Source organism: Microtus ochrogaster, chromosome 16 (genome assembly GCF_000317375.1).
Source record: "Microtus ochrogaster isolate Prairie Vole_2 chromosome 16, MicOch1.0, whole genome shotgun sequence".
Classification (NCBI taxonomy): Eukaryota; Metazoa; Chordata; class Mammalia; order Rodentia; family Cricetidae; genus Microtus; species Microtus ochrogaster.
The window spans coordinates 22098041-22123496 of record NC_022018.1 but is presented as its reverse complement, the minus strand read 5'-3'; the positions used below and the strand labels follow the sequence as shown (position 1 = coordinate 22123496).

At 47.8% G+C, this 25456-nt stretch overlaps 1 protein-coding gene across 6 annotated transcripts in view; it reads right to left on the bottom strand.

Annotated features, from left to right (window-relative positions):
* The window catches only part of Frmd4a (FERM domain containing 4A), a 592091-nt gene that overhangs the window by 8362 nt on the left and 558273 nt on the right, over window positions 1-25456 (bottom strand). For all 6 annotated transcript variants that reach the window (XM_026782982.1, XM_026782981.1, XM_026782984.1 and 3 more), the window contains 8 exons: window positions 17992-18125; window positions 13595-13717; window positions 9454-9682; window positions 7981-8037; window positions 4761-5001; window positions 3904-4068; window positions 1951-2825; window positions 150-246 (listed from right to left, as the gene is read on the bottom strand). In XM_026782982.1, coding sequence (XP_026638783.1) covers window positions 150-246; window positions 1951-2825; window positions 3904-4068; window positions 4761-5001; window positions 7981-8037; window positions 9454-9682; window positions 13595-13717; window positions 17992-18125 — 1921 coding nt within the window. The remainder of the gene's footprint in view (window positions 1-149; window positions 247-1950; window positions 2826-3903; window positions 4069-4760; window positions 5002-7980; window positions 8038-9453; window positions 9683-13594; window positions 13718-17991; window positions 18126-25456) is intronic.

Here is a 25456-nt window from a genome sequence, read left to right as displayed (position 1 = left end):
GAGATTCTTTTAGAAGGACGTGTGAGCTGCCATGGCACTTGCTGGTGCAGCCTTCCGGCACTACAAGCTCAATGCTGACAGTATTCTTCCTAGCTAACACAATTCAGAGCCCAGAAGAACCAAGTCAGCAGCTTCAAGGGACAACTCACCCAGTCTGCCAGGTCAGGATGTGGTGGGGACTGCTTGGTGGGGTGGCTCCAATTTCACTTGACGGCGTTGAGCTTCTCTGGCTTTGAGGTAAGGCAGCTATGTGTAGTTGGTGTGGGAAAGGCAGGGAGAGACAGGTAAGACAAAGGAGCTTATAACACAATGGCAGACCTTCAACCATTGCCAGACAACCTTATAGGCAGGGTCTCAGTGACCTCATGCCATAGTCACAGTGGGGAAATACCTTTGTATCCCCAATTGCATTTTCTCCTCCTAACTACGTTTCTCCATTCTGACTAAGGCCACAGGATGGCTTCTTAAACTGCACAGAATGGGAAGCCCCTGTATTTCTGTGGTGGAGACCTGAGCTTGGAGGGCTGCCTCGTGGCATTTTAGATGTGGTCCCTTTGCGAGGTCATGCTTTACTGTAGGAAGGGCCTCTGGAAAGTCCTCTGCTGTCTCAGACTTACCAGCTGCTACTTCAGTAACCCTTCAAATGAACAGAGCTTTTAACAGCTCACTTAAACATAGGAGTTTACTGATGGAGGAACACAGAGAAATCTCGTTAGGAGAATTCAGCACCAAGTAAATCCTACTTAAATGCATCGTTTGCATTGGTTGGAGTAGGGAGTTGGAATCCTTTTCTTCTGTTTGTCAACCTCAGATACAACTTACTAAAATCTTAGTAATAATATCTGCCCGCTATCATTTAGTAGAGCATAGCCACACAAGCACAGCAGTTTTGAGAGAATGAAACCCTCCTATCCTTTGGCCATTGGTACTTAACCGTGGGATCTAAGAGGACCAGACGTGATCATGACCTTCAGGTGGCACACAGAGTGTATCCATTCCCACATTCCCAGAATCTTTCTGGGAAGGTAAGTAAGCAGAGGAGGAAGAAGGTGTCGGTGTTGTCCATGGTGTCCCAGGACCGCTAGCTCATCTGTAGCCTAGTCTCTGGAGCTTGTGTGGTGTGTGCCCTAAGGCAAAGGATGGTGGGGATACGGAGGCAGAATGTACCTCTTCCTTCCAGGTGACACTCGTCCCCAATCCTCGGTTTTATTCTTGTACTGCTTACTATTTGTCTGGGAGTCCTCCCTTGTTTCCTGCCTACTAGAGTCAAGGGTTGGAGTTTTTTTTTTTTTTTTTAACCACCGCCTGAGTGGTAAGATTATACAGATGAGCATCACCAGTGTAGCAAAGACAAGTGCTCAGCTAAGGTGGGTTATTAGATTGTTATTTCACAGAGAAACTTCTTAACAGAAAGGACAGTCCTCCCATCTTTTACTGGATTTGGTACTGCGCAGTGGGTTCAAACCTCGGTGACACAGTATCAAGGATACTGAAAGCGCTGTTGTGATTTTTCTGTGAAAAAGAAGTTACTTTGTGATTCTATCATAACCTCATTGGAATAGCAAAGCCAGGAGCAGCCAGGCTACTTATGCAGGACAGCTGTCAGGCTCAGAGAGTAATCGCTTCTTTCCCCAGGGCTTCAAGATCCCAACCATTCTTGGCAAGATTATAACTTGGGTCTCTAACCTACTAGAAATTTTCTTCACCAGGAAAAAGGTGCACCTTTAGCAGGATAAACCCTGAGACCTGGCATCACATGGCTTTCTGTCCTTAACTAGAAGGGCTAATGGAAAGCTCCTTTTGTGCTCCAGATAAAGAAGGAGGAAACACTAGTGTTGGGGTACGAGCAGCGGGCTTCCCACATTCCTCAGCAAGGCCTCTGTAATAAATGACTCCCTTTCTTGGCTGCGATGGCTACCCGGGTCATCGCAGTCCCTCCACTCTGCTCACCTGATGTGGCCTTGCACATCTGGGGCATCCTGGTGACCCTGCTGTGCGCCACGAAGGTGCTCTGGGAAGAGGTGCTGTACTGAGAGCCGCTGTCTGAGGAGGTGGAGCTGGTATGCGACAAGCGGCTGTGCTCCTTGTGCGAGGCTGTGGAACGCTGGTACCACTGGCGCAGCTCGTCTGATACTGCAGCACGGCCAGAGCCTTTGTCATGGGCGCCCTCCCGCCCCAACGAAGGAGTCCGCAGGATCTGGGAGCGCGATGGTGTAAGGCGGCCTGCATCACCCTCATCGGCACCCCCACGCCAGCTCTCTTTGAACAGGCCGCCAGCCGTGTAGGAATTAGAGGTCTTGAACTGTGCCTTGACACTGTAGTGGCCCTCCTGGTCACTCTCCAGGCTGCGTACTACCACGGGTGTGGCACTGCCCTCAATATACAACGGGTACTCCTTGATGCGATACTGCGAGCTTGGCTGGCTCTGGCTGTGCAGGTACACGCCGCCACCAGCGCCTGCAGCCCCGCTGCGTGCTGCCAGGTTGGGCATGCTGCCGGAGCTCGCTGAGCCCAGGGAGCCTGCTGCCCGCTGCCTCTGCCGCTGGCGCTGGCGCGCCTTGGATGGCGAGTCCTCAGCCAGCGTTGAGTAGTTGGCGTTCATCTGCGCCGGGTAGTAGTGCTCTGAGCTCGAGTGACTGGTGCACGACGAGCAGTCATCCATGGGGTCCGAGCCATTGCTGCTACGAGTCCTCGGAGTGTAGAAGTCGGGGCTCCCGGTGTCATTCTCTGAGCCCAGGAGCTTGCCCTGGGACTCCAAGCTGGAGCTCCGATGCCTAAAGTGCAGTGCCAGGCTGTGCAGTCTCGTGGGACTGATGTCTACCGACCTGTGGGGAGACCTCAGGGTTGGTCTTGGGGTTCTGGTCCCATGAAAGCCACAGCGCTGGAGTGTAAAAGCCTAGGGGGACTCGGGGCTTCTAGCCAAAGGGTTATCCTGGAAAGCCAGGTACTTCCTTAGGTCCCAGGTGAGAAAGGGAGCTAAGAGTCCCTGGAGGCTGGAGCCAGGGAAGTAGATTTACTTCTAGGATTTACACAGGGCTTCTGCTAAAAGGTGTTGACCAAAATCTAAAATAGGGCTTTTGCTTTTTAGGGAACCTAAGAATTACTACGTTCTAAGTAGTATGTTAACTCCTTTAAAATGCTGATTGTAGGTAAATCAAACAAGGCCCCCCATCACCCCCCCCCAAAAAAAAACCAAATCAGTAACAATAAAACCTCTAACAGGCACTCTCTTAACCCAATACTGCTCTGGAATGAACGCCAATGGCTGTTCCCTAAAAGGATCCTAAGATTGAGGGTTGGTGGAACATGGAACCCTAAACAGGAAGGATACAAATGCCTACTGGTAGTACCAAGACCTTGCCTCTGATCCGCTCTGCTTAGCCACCAATAGTAATATGAGATAAATAATGGTACTGAATGCTAGAACTACATATGCAAATTCACAGGGACTCTAGGCTCCACATACAGAAGTACACAGCCCTAACCAGTGGCCGTCCATGATCTGGCTTTACAACTACTTAGAAAAGGAATGTGATTCAGTGAAGCCCATTTTCTGTTCATTCTTTTGAGCGTTATAAATGTAGAGTCCAGAATAGACCGTAGGCCTTGTGAGAACGGTCTATGAGGACTGGGGAGCAAAGATTAGCCAGGGGTGTATAAGGCTGCTGCACTTCCCACATTAATTGGACTGGTTTTTCTGCTTTCACTCCTACTAGGATCCTTGTTTGGTTCTCTCCAGGAGACTGGGATTCTCTGGTTTCACGAGTCCCCAGATAGGAACAGCATCTGTATTGAGTGTCGAGGGTAAAGCGGGCTGAATCCCGTCTGTAATACCTTACCTGTTATTGGGGCTGAAAGGTCTGGACCAGAAAGGCGGATAGTCTGAAGGCCCTGCAGACTCACCTTGTGGAATGGACGTAGTGGGGACTCCGGACGCGCAGGTCTGGAGTGGACGGCATGCTAGACTGGGAATTCCAGTGCGGGAGGCCTCGGATGGGGCTGTTCTGCAAGGAGCTGCTTACTCCTGCCTCAGTACAGCTTCCTGTGCTGGGGAAGCGCTTGTGGCTGCTGCAAGCAGAGAAAAGCCAAGCTGGTCACGCTGATATAATGTGGCACTGTCCCCAGTGGCAGGGGCTGACCAGCGTGGGACAATGGGTCTAGCTGGAAGGAGAGCTTGCCCAGGACACCAGCTCTTACTGTCCCACTGGAGGGGGCTTTGTCCCCTCCGCCCCTGCAATCAACCCAGGGCATTGTTCCTGTTCAGGCACCCTCTTGGGGCTGTGTAATGAAGGAAAATGAGGACAGCAGAAGCAGACCTAAAACAGCTTCCAAGTAGTCATCTCTACAGTGCTGGTATTAACCTAGCAAAGAGCTGCTAATGTGAGCCTTTCATTACTGCAGCTTGGCTCCAGACACCGGCTGGTAGATGGCTTAGGTTCTGCACCACCTTGGGGAGCCTCTGATTCTGGCAAAGGGGACTCTCCTTTGCCATTATGGAATACTGCTGGCTACAATTTCCTAATTAATTCCTGTGGAATTTAACGGCATTAAAGCCATCTGCCAACAGGTTGATTGTGAGCCAAACCTTTGGGTTTTCCCCTTTGGATGAGAAATCTGTACTTCTCCGAGGCTGACAGCAGAGGGCTTTGTGAGCAAAGGAAGGAAAAGAGTATCCTCTGGGAATAGATGCTGTGGGTGTTGTGTAGGGTCACCCTCGGACTCTGCCAGACACCCCACTTGGGTGCTGCGACCCAGCTCACCTGGAATGACCGTGGGAGGACCGTTTCTTCACCTTCTCATAAGGCTCATCTAAGGAGGACTCGCTCCACATTTTGGGCTTTAAGGGTGACTTGTCGTAGTCGGTGCGGTGATAGTGCATCTGCCTGAGCCCCTCCAGGGACTGCGGGGGAGGGGGCCTGTTGTGCGATGACGGTGGCCGAGGAGGAAGTCCCTTGTGCGGAGACTGTAGGGGGGACAGTGTGCTGGTAACCTGAGAGTCTTCTGTCAGGACAGGAAGAGGAGGGATCAGTGTCACCGGTTCCACAAATCCAACCCACCACATCTGTGCCTTGGGAGCTACACATCAAAATATGCCCAAGGACCCTGCTGACCCTGCCTCGACCACTGGTCAATACAGGGCAGTAAGTATCACTTTTAGTGTATCTGTCAAGTGTAATTTAGTGCGGGCAAAACTGGTTCTCTCCCAGCCATGGTCTCCCCACAAGCTACTTAAATTCTTTACAATCTTTTTTTTTTTTTACAACTTTTTTTAAAATTTATTTATTTATTAAGGATTTCTGCCTCCTCCCTGCCACCGCCTCCCATTTCCCTCCCCCTCCCCCATCAAGTCCCTCTCCCTCGTCAGCTCAAAGAGCAATCAGGGTTCCCTGACCTGTGGGAAGTCCAAGGACCGCCCACCTCCATCCAGGTTTAGTAAGTTGAGCATCCAAACTGCCTAGGCTCCCCCAAAGCCAGTATGTGCAGTAGGATCAAAAACCCATTGCCATTGTTCTTGAGTTCTCAGTAGTCCTCATTGTCCACTCTGGCATATTTAGTCCTGTGATGTCGGGATGGAGCCCAGGGCCTCGTCCGTGCTAGGCAAGTGCTCTCCACTGAGCTCAGGGCTGATCAAGGTGTTTGGGGGAAAAAGGTCTCAGTCCCAACAGTACCCTAGCCCTGCCATCTCTGGGGTGCAACCCAGCACATCTGTATGCTGAATGACTTCCAAAGGAAGCAAAGCCATTTAGTCAAAGAAAGAGGCGTCTCACCAGGCATGGTGACTCTAGCCTGTAATTCCAGCACTTGGTAGCTAGAGGTAGGCAAATCAGAAGTTCAAGGCCAGCTTCAGTTACACAGTGAGTAGTTCAATGTCATTCGGAGCTATCTAGGACCTGGACCTGGTCCCATTAGAAACAACAATCCCCAACCAAAAGGTGCCTGGAAGGAAATGAGCTCTGGGCAGGCAGAGAAGGAAGGAAACTGGGTAGAAATGTGGAGGGGAGGGATAGGGACGGGGAAGGGAGGGGTGGGGAAAGGAGGGGAGCGGAGGGGAGGGGATATAAGCAGGAGGAGCCACTCAGCTGGGGGAGAGGGCAGAGCCCAGGAGGGAGGAATTCTGAGTGAGCCCAGAGAGCGAGAGACCTTGAATTCCAGACAAGGAGTTGAGATTTGGCCTAAAAGCTACAAGAAAACTTTGATAACTTCAAACACAGATGTGTCAGGGTGGAAATCCTGTTTAAGAACCATCGTTCTGGCAATTTTCACCCTGGGAAAAGCAACGGGAGAGACAAGGGAGGGTTTATGAAGAGACCATGAGTGGAGCCCAAGGAGCAGTGGCTTCAGGAGTAGAAGGGAATGCTCACGAGGGGGGGTGGGGGGATCAACCAATCATTCGTAGGAGCCTATATCCATTTGTAACTCTTGATTCTTTCATGGCCTAATCCTCAGTCCCCGTAATTCAAAGGCTCTGGCGTTACCCCTCAAGTCAGACAGGAGGAATCTTGTGAGCGAGAGACCGAACTGGGAACACAGGACACAAGAGGAGGCAATTACAGTTCTCAGGAGGTCAGGGGCCTAGGACACGGGGGCAAAGCTGTAATCATGATGTCTCAGCTAATGACTAAGTACAGCCCTGGAAACCACTAGCACAATGGAACTTCATCAGCTCGCTTCTTCCTCAGCAGACTAGGGGGTTAGGGATCAGTGGTAGGACCAGGGGTCTCATGTTCCAAACAGGCTTCTGTGTTCTCATGGAAATCATGTCTTCCCCATCCACTAATGCAGCAGTAAAAGTTGACCATCAGTTTCTAACAGCAAAGCCAAGACAACTGGGCAAGTAGCTCCCCTGGCTTTCCCCACATCCAGACCGATGGTCATTACTGTGGCAATTATTGTTACTGTGACTTGGGTAGGTCTTTTATGTTTCTTGTCTCAATAGCCACTTGCCACTGGCTGCCTGAGGTTTTCCTAGAGGGCAAAAAGATGAACTACCAGTTAATAGATTTCCATATAATTAGTGCCCTCGCTGCCCAATGTTTTGGTTTAACAACCGCAGGAATAGCTTGGAAATGGTTGTAAGTCTGGAATGCTTGTTTCTGCTGTGGGGGCAGAAGGGGTTTTCAACTCTGATTTCTTAAGACCTGACCAAGAAAATATCCTGGTAGTTGCCAGATTTAAGAATCCAGTAGGATATAAAACAACAGTTTCCAAGGTTGTCCATGTCACAAAAGGGACATTCCCATTTCTGTCTCAGAGAAGACAGCAGATAGGCCAACTCCTTCCTGGAGCTCAGACTCCCAGTCGGTCCCAATCTTTGTTATGTAGCACACATCAATGTTTATCTCTTTCCTTGTATGTCAGCACTGACTGCCAAAAGGAAGATACACATGATGAAGACTCTTGTGCATTTTTTTTTTTTAGTCCTGAGGATAGAACTCAGGTCCTTGCATATAGGTAAGTACTCTAACAGTGAACTATACTCCCAAACCTTTGTTTGTTTTTGACTCAAGGTCAACTTGCTATATTGCTCAGGTTGGCCTTGAACTTTTGATCCTCCTGCCTGTTTCTACCCCTCACATGCCGGGGTTACAGGATTAAAGGTACCATGCCAGTCAAAAAAAAATTCTTTGGTTATTACAAAAACAAAATACCATTTCATGAATATCACTCGGGGTATCCAACTTTCTGGCTTATCTGGGCCATATTGGACCAAGAGTAAATTCTCTTAGGCCATACATTGCAGAAGTGTCCAACCCATGGCCCACTGGTTATCAGAGCACACGTACGTGTGATGACAAGTGTCAAGGTAGCCGTCACTCTGAGCCCAGCAGTGACTCCTGGGGAAGGGAAGAGCCTGTAAAGAGTTCAGTCACTGTCTCTGCCTGCCTCTTCTTGTCTATCAGGCCATTTCCAGGCTGCATACAGAAAAATCTGGGTTTAACCCAGATTCCACTTTTAAGAGCAGGGAACGGACAAACCTACCATCTTCAAGAACAAGGGCATCGGAGAGGGAGCTGTCTTCACTGGCGATATTTCCATCTAGAAGACAGAAAGTGGAAGTCCACAGGGTTGTTAATACACTCTGGAAACCAAGCCCATGTGTAGCAAAGAGCAGCCTGCCCTCCTCCCCCGCCCCGTCCTGGCAACACTCACCCATCTTTTTTTTTTTTTTTTTGCATCAGCAAGGAAAGAAGCCATGAAACAAAGATGCTATTGGGTGTTTCCCTTGACAGTCCCTGTGGTGGGTTATGAGCACACCCTTCCCACCCAGCTAAGCAATGGGCCCTAGTCTTTGTGTACTTATGCCCTTGTTCACCAGATACTGTGGCTCAGCATGTCATAGAAAGGTGGTGGGGCCTGGTGAAGCCACATCATTGTCCTAGAACAAACTCGGGGCAAGTACCAGCTGAACCAAAGAAACCAGCAGCTGTTATTCAACAGATCTGAAACTAGGGGAGGGCACTTAGTTTTGCTCACATGGCAATAAATGGTTTCTCAATGAACTTAAGTCATTAGCAGAGAAAACAAGCTTGCTAAATACAGACTCCATCTCTCTCGATTATCTTCACAGTCACCATTCAAAGAGGAACACGCCTGAGAGGGAAACAGTAAAATGATCTCACTCCCACTGGGGAAACTGAGGTACCCTCAGGAAAGCAGGCTTGTCTGCAGTAACTCTACTCTCTGGGAAATGTCAGCAAAGGTCCATCCAAAGTCTTTGGATTCTGGGCTTAGCGTTCTGCTCTTAAGATGAAACGTTTGCCAGGGATCTAAGGAGATTGCACATTCCCAACACAGATGGGCCTGCCTCTGTGATGAAAACATTCCTCCATGGTGGCAGCAATGCAGGGAAGGCAGATTCTTGAGCTTAACAAAAAATGGCTGGAGGCTCACATGGAAGGAATCAGTAGCTGGCATGAGTAATGATTTAGGAGCCAGTGCTGCCGCAGACCCAAGAGAATAGCTTTCACTCAGCCGACCTCAGAATGGGCTCCCGAGGCCACCTGGTAAGACAGGCTCCCACAGGCTGCTCTTCCCAGACATAGCTCCGATGGGTCTTCTAGATGTTTCTACAGAGCAGGGAAGTTCAAATGCCTTTGAGGAGGCCCCAAAGGAGGCAATGACAAAGAAGAGCTGACTCACTGTGGCCCTGTTAGAAAGTGGGGGAAAGTTCCATTTTCATGGCAAAGGACGACAGAATAAGATATAAAAGATGGGCACTTGTTAGTTCCTAGAGCAAATGGCCCATCCCTTCAGGGTCTGGGCAAGAGTCACAAGTGATACTGAGGTTCTATGTATGGTCTCTTTCATCTGTGCCTCCACATGCAATTGATTATTAGGATTACCCATTCCCTTTTATGGATGGACGATAAGGTACTCGGGGAAGAGACTGTTTAGATCCTAACAGGACCTGGTTGTCAGGGAGTAGGGCAGGAGCTTGTGGGTGGCACTGACCGTCTATGACCAGTGACGCCCTCTGGGTGGGTTTCTTCCCTGACTTGATACGGTTCTCGTTGACTGCATTTTCAATCTCCTGCAGCTTCTTCAGCGCATTCAGATAAGAGGTTTTTCTTTGCTTCTTCAGTTTTTTGCTGACATTGGGGTCACTGGCGAGGCGGCGGGCAGCCTCGGTGATCTGGGACTGAATTGCAAACTCTCGTTCCAGGCGTTCCAGCTCAGCTTCCTGTGGGAGGGAAAACCAATGCTTACAGCTTCCAAAGATCCTGCTGCCCAAGGGACCCTGCCTTGTTCACCTCTAGGCCAGACCTCTGCCCCAATTTTTCTGATCTTCCTTTCTCCCACCTCTACCAGTGACCGCTGAAGACCCAGCCTTAGAGAAAATTCAGAATCCATTGCTATCATTTTCTTTCTCCTTGGAGCATAAGATGCAGCATGACTTCTGGAACAGCCTTCTGCTACTGTCCTCTGGGGTTTGTTCATGCGTGGACATCTCCCACATAGGCATCTCCCACGTATGCCCTGTCATGCATCTTTGTGTGTCTCACGTTAGGACGTATCCCCACTCACCTGGGTGACTTCTGGATGCTCCTTCTGCAAGCCCTAACCCTTCTTTTCACACTTGCGTGTTCATAAAAGCTCTTCCGGGCCCTCTAGGAGGCTAAGTGATGTGGGGGTGGGTAGTGGAACCAGTTTTCCCCCTGTTCCTTGGGTAGGTTTTGGACTTTCTCCCTTCCTGCCTTCTTGTGCATCTCCTCTCTCTCTCTCTCTCTCTCTCTCTCTCTCTCTCTCTCTAGCCCTTTTATCAAGATGAGTCTCCCTTGTTTCTGGGCCTAGGAGAAATGAGGCTATGGGTGCCAGATATGGCTGGGAGACCCAGAAGATGGTACCCCATATGGAGCATGTGCGGCTGGCCTACTGTTCGGGTATCTCCTCTGCAGATGGATACACACCAGGCGGTGCTAGAGATAAAGACAGACTCTGCCTGTTGTTAGCATCTGTGGGTGGATGCAGAAGCCCCTTAAGTACCACACAGTTCAGTTCTCTATTTCTTTTCTTCCCTGGTTTTGGGGCTGTGCACGTAAACTCTCCCTTGAGCTTGGCTACCAGCTGTTGGCACTGCTCTAGAAAGTTTGGTAGCCTTTAGTCAGCAAGTTCCAGCTGGAAGAGGTAGAGGGCTGGGAATGTGGCAGGCCAGGAGAGGTTGAGGCTGATAACTCCGCCTCCTGCTCAACGACCTGGTTTCCTGTCAGATGTGAAGATATAGCAAGGCTCACACCACGGGCTCCAGCCTCCAGCCTCCAGGCTCTCCTTCACGCTGAAAGGCTAGTCCTTGAAAGCACGAGCCAGAATAGAACCTTCTTCCTCTTTTATGTTGCCTCTGTCAGACATTTTGTCATGGTAACGAGGAAGTAAATTGACTGACTAGTGGAACGGTTTCATAAAAGCTGGCTCTAAGCCGCAATAGGCAATAGTTACTCTGGAGTTTGTAGTATCCCGTGGGTGCAAGGGCACTAGCAGCCTGGGCGTGTTCTAGAAACTCCTAGGAGATATGGGCTCCAATAAAGCCATACTACACAAACCTGTGATGAGCATGCAGTGGCTTCTCTTTTCCCGGGACCACACATGACCACTGAAGAGCACATGTCTTGTCCTGGGCGATTTGGGGTTACACTGAAGTTTGGCAGGGACTGACCAAACTAAGGGAGAGGAGTGACCACACATGACCACTGAAGAGCACATGTCTTGTCCTGGGCGATTTGGGGTTACACTGAAGTTTGGCAGGGACTGACCAAACTAAGGGAGAGGAGTCTGCCATGTTTCCTGGACCCCACGTCTTCTATGATGGTGGCCCAACAATGTGTCTCTGAGCACAACCAACCAGGCTGGGTGTGTGGGGAGGGTCTACTAAGGAAAACACTCTTTGCCTGATTTCAATGACTTTTGAGCACTTCAAGTCTAGAAGAGGCAGGAACCAGTAGTGGGAAGGAAAAGTAAATGCTGAATGGAACACTTAGACAATAAACTCCTCCCAGGGCTGGACACACTTGTTCTCTCAGAGGAAGCAGGATATCAACATGGACTCCTGCCCAGAGCCTTGGGACAGGGACAAAACCCAGCCTATGAATTGGGCTCCCTGAAGCAGCTGTTTCTGGGCGGTTATAATAGCTCTGGTCCAAGACACTGACCCTGAGATTTGCAGGCAGAACAAGTCTTGAGATTCCAACTGAGTCAAGGACAGGACTGAAAGCCTTGTCTGAGGAAGGGGTCATAGGGCAAGGAGAGCCAAGGGGATGCAGAGAAGCTGCGACAGTGCAGAGCGAGAGCGAGTCCCTTCCCGTCGGGAGGAAGTTCTGCAGAACTCTGCCTGCTTCCTCTGCGGAATTTCAGAAAGATGCACAAGGGCCAGCAAGGAGTTCTCAGAGCCCTGGAGCCAGCTTTCTTGAAAAGTGGAAAACACTACAACACAGCAATGGGAAATTCAGGCCCGGAAGGACACTCGTCAAACACGGGGTGTTTTTTTGAAAGCTCAAGCTGAGATGACGGTCCAGCTTTGGGAGGCGTCCGACCACATGGTGCTCTAAGTCACTCCCCTCTTCGGCATCTCATCTCTCTTTTCAGCAGCTGTTCGCTGGGCATCAGGCATGTGTTAAGTATCCAGAGAAATGTTCTTCTAGCCCATTTAATCTGAGTGATAACCCAGAGACTTCAGCACCAGGAACTTGAACGTAGGGAAGAGGAAGCGGCCTGACTAGGTGTCACTTTGTATGAACCACTCCGGTGTGCCCAGCAGGCCCTCCACCTGCATGCTGACCTGATTTTAGGAGTATGTCTTTCTCCAAGTTCCTTAAAAAACTAAAAGTACTTTATTTTTCTTTCCCTTCATGGCGGCTACTTTAGTTGTCGAATGTCTGTGAGCGATTTCCTAGACTAAGTTAACTGGAGTGGGAAGAAGCTCCCTCAATGTAGGTGACACCATTCCATGAGACGGAGGAAGTGAGCAGAGCACCAGCGCTCACTGCTGTCTCCTTCCAAACTGTGACCAGCAGCCTCACACTCTGCCCAAGCCTTCCCAGCCATGACTGTATCCTCAACTGTGAGCCAAAGTAAGCCCGCCGACTGACCTCCCTCCCTCCCTCCCTCCCTCCCCGCTTTCCTCTGCTTTTGTCAGGCCATTTTATCCCAGCAACAAGAAACGTAGCTAATGTGCTAGCCAGGCTTTGAGCCCTGAAGCTGTCTTGAGTCTTCCGTTCACTAGCTCATTAATCAGTAACTCTAGTCGGAAGAAATTTGGGAAGACCCGAGACCTGAATGTAAACCTGGCTTTTTGTTTCTCTTCAACAAGGGCCGGATACTTTGTGTGTTTATTTTTTTTTTTTTCAAGGCAGTGTCTTGCTGTGTAGTTCTGACCATCCTGGAACTCTCTCTAGACCAGGCTTGCCAGGGAACTCACAAAGATCCACCCGCCTTTGCCTCCCAAGTGCTGGGATTAAAGATGTGAGCCACCACACCCAGCTGAGCTTTGATTACCCCCAAATCTGAATTCTCTAGTCCCAGCCCTCACCAGTGTACCACCCAACGACAATAAAAATCATGTTGAAATATGGCTTTTCCAGTTACAGATGACAAGCCCTGGCAGAACAAGTGTAGGATGCAGTGTCTAGGCAGTGATTTTAGCAGCCATGTGACTTAAGATGGAGGGCAGACCCTTTTGTCTTTCCCCAGACAATGAGAACTGTGCCTGGAGATTTGCTTCTTCCGTGTTTTCTTCCACAGGTCAGGCATCAGGCAAGACCAAGCGTAACAAAGGGCTGGGAGGTCACTACAAAGACAAGTCTATTTGTGTGTTACTGAAATATTCTCCCCAATCTTAACTGACCACTTGCACCTGATCTTCAGTATTAGATAAACAACGTCAACAGAGATCCACTGGGAAACACTAAGGCAATCAGAGTCATCTTATAAAGAGAAGCCATATAGCAACTAGCAAGTTCACCCAAGAAAGGGCGAAAGGGAAAACACGGGTATTTGGAAACAATGAAGAGATTACACAGAACCTAGAAGCTGCAGCAACTGGGGTGAATGAGGGTAACGCAAAAGGGGTGATGGGAAACTCCGCAATGCCAGAGTAACCTACCTCTCCTTTAGGCAGAATTTTCTGTTCATCTAGCTTGAAGGCTGTTCCAATTCTTCTCCGAACAATAGGTGGTTCCTCTCCTGGATCCAGGGGATATTCGACAGGCAGTTTGCCTGTGAGCTCCTGCGTGTGCAGAAGAACATTCAGAGAGCTTGGCTAGGACACACATCCATCACCAATCTGATGCACAGGTAAGGCCCCTTAGCATTAAGCACTAAGCCTAAATAAGAGTTCATGATGTAGCGGGACCTGGCAGTAGAGATCTGCAAGCAGCTACTCAGGAGTCTGAGGCAGGAGGATCACAAACTCAAGACCAAGATGGCCAACTCATGAAACCCCTCCAAAACAAAACAGAAACCCCTCCAAAACAAAACAGCCCCACTAAAAAAGATTTGCAGACATAGTTCAGTGGAAGTGACCTTGTCCAATACGCCTGAAGCCCTGAGTTCAATCCCCAGTGCTGGGGAAGGGCAGGAGGAAGAGTTCACGTTACGAAATTTAACCTCTACAAAAAAATGAATGAGCAAATGAGGGGAAATGACACTTCTCTTTCTACAGAACAGATATGCTTTGGGCTCCCCTTCCCCCCCAAAAATAAACTTCACTTGGACTTTATAGAAGTCCATTTTCATTCATTTGCTGATCTAGTGAGTGTCTCCCGAGAACCTACCACATGTGACAACGACCACACAGCTGGTAAGCAGCAATCAACACTTGTGCTTTGTATATAAGGTTTTCTTTCATTGTTGTTCTGCTTTGTTTTTTTGTTTTTCTCTCTCCCCAAATGAGTTTTCTTATGGAGAGTATTGTTTGGCGCGTGCCAGGAAACTGCATTATCAAGACTGAATATGCTGACCACCGTTTGACACTGGCCCCATATACAGCAGCAGGCTGAACTTAAAGACAGTGACCTGTCCAGGTGTGATGTTGCAAACCTGTATCCCCCAATACTCAGCAGGACTACGAGTTGAAGGCCAGTCTTAGCTACAAAGCAAGACCTTGTCTCAAGCAAAACAAAACAAAACAAAACCTCTAACTTTTGTGTGAGAGTTTTAGTAAAAACTAAGCATGAACAGATGATTTATACGTATGTATGTATATATACACATATCAAAGAAATTCCGGAACTCTAACTGTTGTGGGCACAATGATAGTGAGTAGGTGACAGATTCAACAGTAACCCTGAGCAAGCATAGGCTGCTTGAAGAATAACTCAGGGGGCTGGAGAGATGGCTCAGCAGTTAAGAACACTGACTGCTCTTCCAGAGGACCCAGGTTCAGTTCCCAGCACCTACATGGCTGCTCACAACTGTCTGAAGATCCAGTTCCAGGGGATCTGTACCTTCACACCAGTGCACATAAAATAAAGTAAATAAACAATAAGAAATATTTTTTAAAAAAAGAATAACTCAGAATTAGAAGGCTGAGCATTAGTATACTCATACAGTCCCATACAGACTGGGTTAAGTCTGCAGCTAAACCACACTGTGGAAGCCAGATAGGAAGGCGAGAAGTCACTCCCCAGCACCAGCAGAGGATGGAGATGACACTTTGTGCATTCACCAGGCACATCTGGGCAAGCACCAGCTCTGGCTCTCTGACCCTAAGTCAACAGGATGCTACCGGATGCCACAGCGCGTGGCTGTGATGAGGAAGAGCTCAGAAGTGTCCTTCTGCAACTTGTCATCCACAGAGAGCATCTGTGTTCGGCAGCCCAGGCCTGACCTGAGTGCCCACAGCAGGAAAAGTCAAATCACAGGAGGTACCCTGAAGTCCTTCTCATGATGTGGCAGGCTGACCACACGGCTACGTGTGTCTATGTGGTATATGTGTGCCCAAGCACCCCCTTCCTGGGCCTCTCCTGTGTTCACAGCACTGAATATGGCTCCTTGCACCTTCTTTCCTTATGAAGGCATTTTAGAATTTTAGAGCAGGATGGTCCCCTGTTTGGATGACTGCTTCTGCAATATTCAGCCTTGAAAAAATTTTTAAAAGGTTCAAGTGTTTCTCAGATATTCATATGTTTATTCTGTGACTTCTTACCTGCTCCCTGCTTAGACCTTCTACAAATAAGAACCTGCTAAGACTGTTGTTTTAATATATATAAATAACAAACTGTCAGGTCTTTCTGTTAGGAAACTTAGGAAAAGGAAGGAGAGGTTGTTAATGTTGCTGTGGAGCTGTAACTCTAAAGTGTTTGTGATTTCAGTCTGTATTTCTAAAACGGGGCTACTGATTTTCCACCATCTGCTCGGCAGGACCCAGGTCAAAGTCTCAATTCTCCAGATATTTAATCTGATTTCATAGGTAACGAGAGCCGCATGGTGGGGAAGTAATTTAATGCATGGCAGTGGGCCCTCTTGCTGTAGGACACCCAGGGCTCCCACGCGGCCTCATTCTGGCTGCTCTCTTCCCAAGGGGCCAAACAGCATTTCCTGTTCCCCGAGCCTGGAGGATCTTCAAGCCGAGAGGTGGTGGTTGTGGTGGTCGTGGTGGGGGTGTGTGGGGAGGGCACGAGGCCCCTTTATCTCACATGGGTCAAGAGTGAAAATAAACACACGTGCACAAGGCTTTGGGTTACTGCTACCTAAGTTATATTTTCTGTTCTCAAAGCTATAGGAAGTGGGAGCTTTTGTTGTCCTTAGGATGCATTTGTGCAACTTTTATTGTACGTGATGGTCTTGCCTTGACATGTTCCTTACATGCTGTAATGTATATTCCTTGCTTGCTTTAGGGATTTCTTTTATTAAACACAAAGCAAGGCTTTACAAATTATGAAAGGCAGACACCAAAGCCCAGACTTTTTTCTCTCTCTCTCTCTCCTTCAAGCATAGTCTTTGTAAAAATGTTGCTAATATTCACAGTATCACATGGCTCATTCCCCCAGCCAGGCCCACGGCTTTCCTGATTTGCAATGGATCTGTGCTAATGTGGTCCTGCCTCGAGCGAGCTCCGGTTTAAATCAATCCAGACATAATTAAGCCAAGTTGAAATGTAATGTGATCTCACTCTCCGGCCCACTGTTTCGTTCTTCCTGCTGCAAAGCATTATTATCTGGGGGGGAGGAGAATCCGCCTCCTGGATTTAGTTAGGGACCCTCTTTAGACTTGCCATTCAGAACTGTTTACCCACGGAGCTTTCGGTCATGGTCTGTGGAGCACAACCACTCCCAGGAGAGCAGCCCCACACTGTGCTCACGTGAGGCACACGTACATGTGTGTGCACGCACACACAACACACACATGCATGACCATATGTGTTACGCTAAGAATGAAGCCTACAAGCACTGCTAACAAAGAGTTATGGAATAAACATTAGAAGGGAGGAATGGACATTTCAATGAATGTTGAAATGAATTGTGGGAGCCTCTACAAGCTGACTGAAATTGGGACCTGCCCCACATAAGGCTGAAGGAGACAGTCGGTGTGGGGAATGGGGTGCCGTACACTTGCCATTGGTCACATGTGGTGGTCACAAGACAACTCTTGGGTGTCAGCTCTCCTCTTCCAGCCTGTTTGAGACAAGGTCTCTTTTGTGGCTCGTTACTGAGTATTCTCGGCCAACTGCCTCCCCTCTTGCCATAGAGATTACAGGCGGGTTCTTCTCTGCCAGGCTTTTATCTAGGTTCTTGGGATTCAACTGATGTTCTCATAGTTGCAAAGCAAGTGCTGTATCCATTAAACCATCTCCCAGCCCAAAGCAACATTGCTTTACATAAAAGTTAAATGAATCACTATGTTAGGTCAATGGCTCAGTGGAAGAACACTAACCTAGCATGTATGAGGCCATAAATTCAAGCCCCGATAACACAAAAACAACCAAAAAAAACCAAAAAAAACCAACAAGCCACCACTACCTCCCCACCACCACCAAACTAGGGAAAGAATCAATTTTCATAAAGAAAGAGCTACAGAAACAGTAGATCACCATGTTTAAAGTGATTACTGTGTATCTCAGGTGACATCCTCTTGCCTTTGTTGATCCCCAGTGATGTTACCTCACATCCAAAAAAAGACAAACTCTGAAGAAGCAAAGCTATCCCAGCAATAAACGGAGACAGAAGCTCCCGCGAAGGAAGACTGTGAACCGTGGTAGGCAGTGTCCTGTGCACTGCGGTATGCCATGCATGGTTTGGGGACTGTTAAAGTGACTTGTCATTTAGCCTCGGGATGTGTGTGTATCATACATAAGATTCAGCTGGTAACCGTTTTCACCGACACTGGTGTTCCCTCAGTACCTTGCTTCTAACAAAGTATATCACTGGAGGTGCCGGTGTTCCCAACACTAGGGAGGGAGAGCACTTGTTTTCCTGAAAGACAGTCTGTATTGTCTCCACCCTGTCTCTGTCCCTCCCGAAGATGTATGACATGACAAACAACACAGACTTAATTGCTTACAGCTTCCCGGAGACACAATCTCTTCAGTTCCTCCAGCCTCTGGCGCAGCGTCTCCTCCAGAGCTTCCTGCCTGGATTTCAAGGCAGCCAGCATGTCTTTCTTGGCCGACTGTGAGCTATCTGATTCCTGAGAACCTGTCAATAAACAGCAGGGTTACTAGGCCAACTGACAGGGGACATACATCTGGACCACTAATGAATTTCACTGGTGCTCACACTGCGGATATGGGATTTACTCCGGGAATCAAGGAGCGTGAAGTGAGACAGGTGTGCAGTGTTCCATGCATGAGGGGTGAATTCCAATACCACATGGAATATATAGCTGCTCAGGGGGCTGGCGGGAAAGCTGACACTCCTGAACAAAAACACTGTCGTTTCGGATTATCTCAAGACATGCAGCGTACCTGTTTTGCTCACACCAGCCAATTTTAATACGGTTTACACGAGGAAGGGGGAAAGTTAAGTTCAAGTAAATGTTAGCAATCTCAATACAGGTTTTAAATTTCCTTTTGTCTACTGGAAGATGCTGGTTTTTGCTTAGTGCAAAGATAATATCTGTTTACATTAAAATATCTGAAAACATAGACAGGTATAAATTCATTATGCTGGGTGTACGGCTCAGTGGATAAATAACCGATAAACTAGGCACCAAGAGATAACTATCAGGTTATGTATTTCTTTTGGTCTTTCTGCCCAAAGGGACACACACGCACACGCACACATACCCACGCACGCGCACACACACATACACACACACGCACATTAGAATTAGAATTCTGTCCACTATTTTATCTCAGTGTGGTATCCTGAGAAAATTCTCTCCTAATGGAGAGAATATAGCATAGAGGGATGCATACGCTTCAAAAGACATACACATTTTCCACGCTCTCCTGGCTAGAATATCTGCATGACGATTCATTCAAACAGCAGGCTGCTAGGTAGGAAAACTTTTTAGAAGGGCAATATCGTGAACCAAACAAAAGAAAAGTGAACCGAAAATGCCAACTGGAGGAATTTAGCTTAGATCAGAAGAATAATTTCTGGGCTGCATTGTCTGTCCTGGCGCAGGTTTCTTGCAGTGAGGTTAGTGGCCCTTCCTACCTGGTTGGGGATATGGAAAGCATGATGTCCCAGAAACAGCCAGGGTAATGGCTGTATTCCTTCTCACACCCACACCAGAACTGTTAGATATGAGCAGGTATTACTGAACATGCATCGAGGGGGCGCAGCATACACCACCAGCAGCATCCAATCATCTCACACGCCTAAAAAGCTGGGTGTATGCCTGTAACCCCAGAGTCTCAGGATGCTGAGGCAGGGGGAACACAAGTTCAAGACCAGCCTGTGTTACAGAAAGCCAGCTCAGAGACTTCCATTAACATAGTTAAACGTGAACATCTCTCCAGCGAAAGGTGTGACACCTTGCTGGGAACAAGCAGAGCTGTAAACAAATGGAGATGACCACTGTGGACCTGGATCCAGATGTTAACGTTCTGTAGATTCACCATAAATTAAGCAATATAAGAAATGCAATCCTAATAAAAATCCCAGCAGGACTTTGTGGCGGTGGAGTGGGGTTAGGAACTGCCTTCCCATAACAGACAACCTTGGATGGTTCAGTGACCAGGTACTGGAGGCTGGCTCCATTGGTAAAGACGTCTCAGAATCCCAAGACATTAGAAGACTTCTATGCCTTTGCACTGAGCAGCTCTGCTAGACCCAAGCACCTATAAACATGCTGTGCTATTCTTCGAGATCTCTGATCAGGGAGCCCATATTCCCTTACTCCCCATTCTTTCATATGATCCCTATGATCCGAATAATGAAGAATTATCAGCATCTAGGCACAACGTGACTCTGGCTCAGCCTTTGCTCTCTTCCTTTTCTGACCCATTTGAGCTTGAAATTGAAGACATCTATCACTATAAGAACAAATCATCTCTGAGCATCCCCAGGAGCAAAGAAATACTGTCAGCTGTGTACTTGGGTACTATAATTAAATTGTATCTCATTTTAGTAAAAAAAAAAATCCACTGCCTATATTGTATATTATTCTGTTACGGACGCTACCTTCCAAGCTTTGAGTCATGCTGGAACTCTTTCCCGAGTTTTTGACATGCTTTAGTTGTAGGTGTCCAAATTCAAGAGCAAACTACAGCACACACTTGGTCCTTGCTGAGATGCCATTACCTCATGGTTCTCACAGACTAAATCCAGATGTGCCTTTCTCAGGTATCGCATCACTGGGTCTTATTGCAGGCTCCCCCTTTTCACCAGTGGTTCAGATTTCTCATATCCCTGGGCCCACTGCTTGGTGCTTATCAACGCTAAACCCTCCCCAGGCTGTGTACATCTAATGCAACCTGGAAAAATCATTATGAATCTTAATTGGGCCTCTTAGTACTCGCCACCAATCCCATTTGAAGACAGGAAAATTTAATGAGGCATTCTCTGCTCCATCCTCTAAAAAATTAATAAGGATGCAAAATGATACTGGAAGGAAATCAGGCTTTAAAAACAGGCCTGGGGAAAATGTGGGTCCAAAAAGATTAAAGAATTTCTAGCATGAGTGAAAAATTCATCGTTTTCCCTTCACCCCTGCCTAACCTTTCGGTAGGAAATGGTGATTTATTGAGTCAAATCGAAGAGCCCGCGATGTTCAGGAACGGCAGAACACACCACAACGTTAAATTTGGGGAAGCAAGCATATAATTTGTGGATGACTGGTCTGCTGTTATAGGATTAGTAAAAATCTGGCTTTGAGTAGCAGGGTTCATTACTGCTGCCTAAATTATTATTTCTAATAATTAACTTAAATCTCAACCCACATAAGATGCGCTAGAGAGCCTTGGCAGGCTTGGTGGCTCCCGAATCTTTCTGTGTGTAGCTGGCACCCCAAATGCTGACTGGCTCCGCTGCACACCTTGAGTCTGGAAATTCCTTCAGGAGGAAAACAGTGCCTGGAAACCAGGCTACCCCCTCTGCCAGTAACTCAACCAGTCAATTCTGGACACACGGGTTTCCATTTTCATGCTAACTTGACAACCAGGTAGATGGAAAACATCTGGATTTGATAAAGTCTAAGCCATTTGTTAGATGGGTGGCTCTTGAATAAGTCACTTGCTCTTCTATCTCTGAGGTCAAGAATGAATGAGATAATGCTCAAAAATACTTAGCACTGTGCCTGAATTAGGTAACTTCCTCATGTAGGGGTTGATCTACCACAGTGGTGTGGAGTTAGAGAAATCATTGAAATTATTCCCGCCCCCGCTTTTCCATCAAGCACCCATCAAAGGTAAGAACTTCTCTCGACAGTTTGGCATAGGGCAAGGACTCCAAAGTTCCACCTATAGAAAGATGCAATGGCAGATGAAGGATGTATCTAAAACCATGTTTCTAAGCACCAGGTCTGCAGGTCTGCCTCTGGGGCTGCTGCAGGTGATGTGGGAATGAATGTGGCTGAGGACATTTGGTCTCCATTGGCCTCCATCCCATATTCCGCAAGCTTAGGGTGGCTCCACGTGAACCTGTCACATCTGAAAAGATTCCACTGCTGTCCTGTCTCGAAGGGAAATCTACTAGTTGGAGGCAGGAGATGTGACAGCTTCTCTGTGTAAGAGCTTACACGATCTAAGCCTGTGGCTATGACCAGGAGCTAGGATATATGGCCACCAAGAGGAGAACTGGCCAAGTGCCTTGGAATAAGCCCACTGAAAGCCTCTCAAAGGGCACCGGGAGAAGGGACCCATAGTTCTCTGTGATGCTGAGCAGCCTCCACAAATGACCTTTAGGTATCCCCTGAATGAGGCTCTTGCCTCTTAAAAGGGATACAGAAAGGAAGCCAGCAAACCAGGCAGAAACAAGGGGCAGCGATGCTCTTTGGCTTGGCCACCACAATAGTAGAAACAGAATCAGAAGAATCTTGGAGCTCAGGCCAATGGGAGTTTCTCAAACTAAAAGTTCAAGACACACCAATGATACTTTACCCTGTCCATCTAGTTTTGTTTGTAGACAAGGTCTCACTATGTAGACCAGGCTGGCCTTGCACTCACAGTGATCACCTGCCTCTGCTTCAAGTGTGCTGGGATTAAAGGTGTGCACTACCACACCCAGCTGACAAAAATAATTTCAAGTCTGTATTTGGACTTGGGGAAGTCTGACACTATGATATGTCCATTATCAATTATTTGAACCCATACATATTACACATGCAAGACCTCTTCAAGGTTATTATGTTAAGCCCGTAAAACTGACAAAAACACATAAATCTGCCATCTTTGAAAAGGACAATGACCGAGAAAGACATCGGGATTGTCATCCCATAGCCACTATTGAACAATATAAAGCTTTGGAGTTTCAACCTTCTGAGAGCCATCATGGGCCTCTCTGTAAAGTGACCACCTCAAAAATCTTCGAAAATGCCTCCAAATCTGAAGCACCGATTACCTAATAAACAACTAATTCACCTAATTCATGTTATTCCTTCTCGGCCATTAGCCTTCCCTTCTGCAAATTTTCTCAACGATACCTTATATCCAGTACAGCCTTCTTCTTTACCACCCAGACCTCTGGGAAGGACCAACACTCCACCATCTCTGATCATTTCCCTGCTGCTCTTGCTGCTGCTGCTGCCTCCTTGCCAGGGGGTGGGGGTGGGGGTGGGGACATGCTTAATTACCAGGCATGCCTAGATGGTTTACCTCTTCCTCCAGCAATGGGCCAAAGCAAGTGTCTGTGACTGTGGGTGCTAAACAGACTTAAATGGAGCTGTCTGTAAGATGAAGAAGAGGGACGAAGCATCTCTGCTGTACCCAGAAGAGTGAAATGTCAGAATTTATACATTGAAAAAACCAACAACCCAGTAGCCAAGGGCTGCCTGGGAAGGGATGACAGGGAATAGTGAGTTGGCGTCATAGGCCAATGAGAACAGGTGAGATGAGCATTTCTGAAAGATATGGATAATGCATGAATACCATTTTGGGGGTGGAGGGCACCAAGCAACACTCTGATTTACAGGAAAGGGTATTCAGAATAGTCTTTGGACACCAGAGCAAGAGCCTACAGTCTGCGGGTCTAGGGGGTTCCCAGGACTGTGTGTTTCAGCTCAGCTACTCACTGGCTCTGGGATGATGGGGAGCAGGTTCTAGAACTTCTCTGAGTCTCAATTTCCTCCCCTATGAACTGGGCCTTCAAATATCGGGAAGATGAAAAGAGATGATGCCTGGAAGATTCTAGAAGGAAACCCAGAATATACTAAGAGTCACATGAATATTAGTTATTTTTTTATTAAAAAGGCTTTCTGGCTTTTATTATGGGTTGGCATGTCCATTTCAGAATGTTCCACACTGTAAGAAAGAGAGAGCACGGAGCAGACCAGCGAGGAAATGAAGAATGACGGCAGATGTAGCCTTATTAGTTCAGGAAGCTTGGGGCAGAAGGGAGAGAAAGCGGGGATTTCTTACAGGCTACATTTCATTGTCTCTTCAGAGAAGCATCTCCCCATTCACAGGGGAGGCCATGGTGGCCTAGGGAAGCAGACATTGGATTCAAGCTTTGCTCTGTGTGACCTGTTTTGTTGTTTGACTGGAAAACTCTGTGAGGGTGGGAGGTACCACTCTGAGCTTCCATCTGCCTCCCTAGCAAGCTCCTTCCGCTGTACTGTACACTCTGGTCTCAAAATGGAAGAGAAGGCAGAAGGAGAGGAATGCAGTGGGGGTCTTCAGGTCTCCCAGTACAAGAACAGTCCTCAGTGCTGTCCACTAGAGGAGTTGGAGACAACCAAATCAACAAGGATGGGAGATACTGTGGTAGCCAGAGAAGGCACCCATAGCATAGGGAGCTAGGGGATTGACTTGGTTTCTTGATGATCACCCTCCCCCTGTTTGAATTTTTGAGACAGGGTTTCTCTGTGTGGCCCTGGCTGCTCTGGAATGCTCTCATAGACTAGGCTGGCCTCGAACTCAGAGAGATCCACCTGCCGCCCTAGTGCTGGGAGGCACCCCTAATCACTACCAGATGATCACTTCTCTGAGGAGGTTCAGCCTCCGTCTGATTGACTGCTGAGAAAACCAACTGTCAGGTAAGTTCCCTAGCAATTCTTTCCTGAGTCAGAGCTTAGCAAGTCTCTACTTGGATGAAAGAAGAGTGAAATTTGGCACTTTAACTGTTTATGATCATATTTATGATCATGATCCCCTAACACGACAAATTTGACTGAGATAGGTCACTGGTGGGACAAAGAGCTGATCGTCACCAAGAAGACAATTACTTATATGAATACATTTGAAATACATTTGAAGACCGGGTCTCTCACTCAAGCTGGCCTTGAACTCAGCGTTTACAACTATGACCTTGATCCTTCCGCCTCTGCCTCCTGAGTTCTGACGTGAAAGAGGCGAACATTAACACACTTGGTTTGTATGGTGCTGGACAGGATTGTGGGCTTTATGCCTGCTAGATAAGAGCTCTAGCCAGTGAGCTGCATTCCCCAGCCCCAGGAAGATCATTCTGGTACAGGCAGGGCTAGACAAAAACTGTTGTTCAAAGAAAGTCATTTTCAGTGGGCATTTGGGGATCTTCAGAGGAAGCCAGCTGACATCACAGACATTACTGCAGACTTGGGACTGATTTTCCACTTTCCAGCTGGGGAATCTAGACTTCAGAATGCTGGCATCTGTATATGGGAAGACCACAGGGGGAGGGCAGTAGAGCAAGCAGCGGCTCTTTCCTGGTGAACATATGGAAGGATCGCCCCACTAAACTGTGATGGAGACTTTGTGGCAGTCATTCCAAAGATCCCCAGCCAGTTGGCACCGGATATGAGTTCGCATCCTGCTGAGGAGACACAGGGACCTGTGCATCTGTTTTCACACACAAATGCTGATGACAGGCCTCCCTGAATCCAGAAGGCGGAAGGTGTGCTTTCCTCTTTGGAAGGAGGGGGAAATTTAACACAAATAGTACCTACCCCCTCCCAAGAAATCTGTTGTCGTAAAAGCAAGGGAAGGAAATGACTGCCTGTTTTGGACTTTTGGGAGAAAATGAAAAGTTAAAAAAAAAAAAAGAAAGAAGAAGAATGAAGCCAGCCAAGTCCCAGCAGATCTGTAGAAGCTGTGAGGAAAAGTTTTGGCAGGTACCCAGGAATAAATATGGGGAAAGGGGTTAGGCTCCCCTTTATGATGAAGAGATATTTATTTCCCAGACAAATCCTCAAGGATGAATTCCTTGCATCAAAGATGTCCTAGGAGACCCTGTGATATAATGCCACACGGCAGATGGCAGGAACAACGTGTTTTCTCCACAGACCATCTCTGTGAACTCAGCGTCTTTCCCAACATGAACAATGCATGCTGGGAGAACTTTTCATCAGCCTTGGATATTTTACAAATGGCATAGCTTAGTTCAGAGTTTACAGTTCAGTGGTGAGACCGAAGCTCTTTACAGAGCAAGCACCTTTTGACGGCGGC